This window comes from Aulostomus chinensis, chromosome 18 (genome assembly GCF_037954235.1).
Source record: "Aulostomus chinensis isolate RoL2024-O1b breed Wild chromosome 18, RoL_Achi_v1.0, whole genome shotgun sequence".
In the NCBI taxonomy this organism is placed as follows: Eukaryota; Metazoa; Chordata; class Actinopteri; order Syngnathiformes; family Aulostomidae; genus Aulostomus; species Aulostomus chinensis.
Window position 1 is genome coordinate 21,422,228 of NC_141337.1, and position 1,990 is coordinate 21,424,217.

The 1,990-nt window shown below is 48.8% G+C and overlaps 1 protein-coding gene across 5 annotated transcripts in view; it reads right to left on the bottom strand.

Annotated features, from left to right (window-relative positions):
• Positions 1 to 611: 611 nt before the first annotated feature.
• The window catches only part of slc16a3a (solute carrier family 16 member 3a), a 10,197-nt gene continuing 8,818 nt past the window's right edge, over positions 612 to 1,990 (bottom strand). For all 5 annotated transcript variants that reach the window (XM_086185515.1, XM_086185518.1, XM_086185519.1 and 2 more), the window contains one exon: positions 612 to 1,914. In XM_086185515.1, coding sequence (XP_086041641.1) covers positions 1,526 to 1,914 — 389 coding nt within the window. In that variant the 3' untranslated portion in view covers positions 612 to 1,525. The remainder of the gene's footprint in view (positions 1,915 to 1,990) is intronic.

Consider the following 1,990-nt stretch of genomic DNA (forward strand, 5'->3'; position numbering starts at 1 on the left):
ATTGTAGTTTATTATAGTTTCTGCTGTTTATTGCTCTTGTACTTCTCTGCTGCTGTAACAGTGCCAGTGTCCCCACTGAGGGACAAATAAAGGTTTATCTTATCTTACCTAAATAAATATCACTATAAAAGGTGATCTTCAATACAATATAGGTTTTTTTTCTCTTTGGGGACAAGTAATTGTGTCTCCTCCTTCACCTTTGAGTCCATGATTCATTCGGTGTCTCTGCCTTCATACGTCTCTTCATCCCACAAGGTTACAGTCTATATTTGTCCTCTCAACAAGAGCAATTCTGCAAACTTGACAAGATCAACTTCATTTCTCTAACCTCCAGTATTGTGTCTGCCCCCCCCCCCCCCCCCCCCCCAGATCTCCATGACTGAGACCAGGTCTTGTGGCTCTGATGACACCTATAGGGACTAAAAGACCAAGTGGATCAATAAACCCTCATTTATCTTTCACATCTGTCTGCTGTTCTATTCAGCACTCAGGACATCTTTTATCCCTCGGTTGTGTTTCCTTTCCTTGGACCTTCCAACTGTGTTGGGGGGGGGGAGTCTGGGAACCACTTGGGGGAGTCTGGGATCCACTTGGGGGAGTCTGGGAACCACTTGGGGGAGTCTGGGAACCACTTGGGGGAGTCTGGGATCCACTTGGGGACACATGAAGGTGCTCAATCTGAAGTCTTTGTCCACAAGTGCTTCAGATATTGTGACTTTCCCTCCATCCTGTGAGGGGAATCTCTCCTCTGTGGCCCCGGATAGTTTGGTCTCACTCAGATCGAGGGTCTACGGATGGAGGGGGTGTATCTTGAAGGTTATAGAGCCCCCCGAGGCAAACTGTGGTCCAGATGAAAGCAGACTAAGACGGCGTAGCTGTGGTGTGTCTGCAGTGAGCCTGGAGGTCGACAGGCACCGATGTGGAAAAATGCTTCAATGAGCCGGAGTCATATGAACACCGTGTGGTCGGGGTGGAGGAGCTGGTGACAACAACGGCGCCATTTCACTTGGGAATAACAGGCGATAGTCCTCTTTGACCCTTTGACCAACAGGCAGTCATGTGACTGAGGGCTGATAGTGCACCAATTACCTGCTGGCCAATGTGTCAGCGGATAACTTGCTCGGTTTTGACTTTACCATCAATACTCCAGGTACTTTTCCACAGATTAGGAGGATGCAGGAGTTGCTGGTACTAGGGAAAGTACTACTATCGGCTGGTGGCGACATCCAAATAAAACCTGAACTCTGAACTACAACCACGAGGCAGTGCTGTAATGAGCGAATCTACTGTCCACCAAAGCACCACACTTAAACATCTAGTGTTAATATTGCTGATATACACATCTTATACTGATTCATATGGCAGTGACACAGATCAGACCCCAACAAACCAAGAGCCCAAATTAAATACAAGGGTGAACGCTATCCAAGAGGGTGCTCCTTAGAACCCTACAGGTTCTGCTGATGAGTCATTTATAGGAGAACTGAGTCGAGCCTGCTGGTACCACAGTTCTCCAGGCTGCTGCTCACAGGTTGGTTTCAGGATTTGCAGCCACATCTCCATTTTGCTGTTTCAGAAATCTCTCCACGTCCTGTGAGTCGACCGTGGTACTCTCTGGCCGCGCCTCCTCCACTCTCTGTGCGTTGTCTTCCTCCTTTTCCTCCTTCACCGTCTCCTTCTCTTGCTCCTCTCTAGCTCCTTTTTCCTCTCTGTCATTCACCTCTGCAGCTGCACTGGACACTTCCGTCCGGCTGGTCTCCGTCACAGCGTTCTCCAGCTCGTCAGCTGACGACGAGGACTTGCTTCTGTTAAACAGGAAGTTAGACGTTGCCAGAACCACAGCTGAGAGAAACACCTCACTTCCTGCCAGCAGGAAGACAAACATGTAATTCTTGGTGGCATCAAGAAGCCTCCCTGAAACACAGCAGAGACACAGAAGCAGACGACAATGCTGCGTTACATCGTCAGTTGCATTGACTTGAAAGCTGCG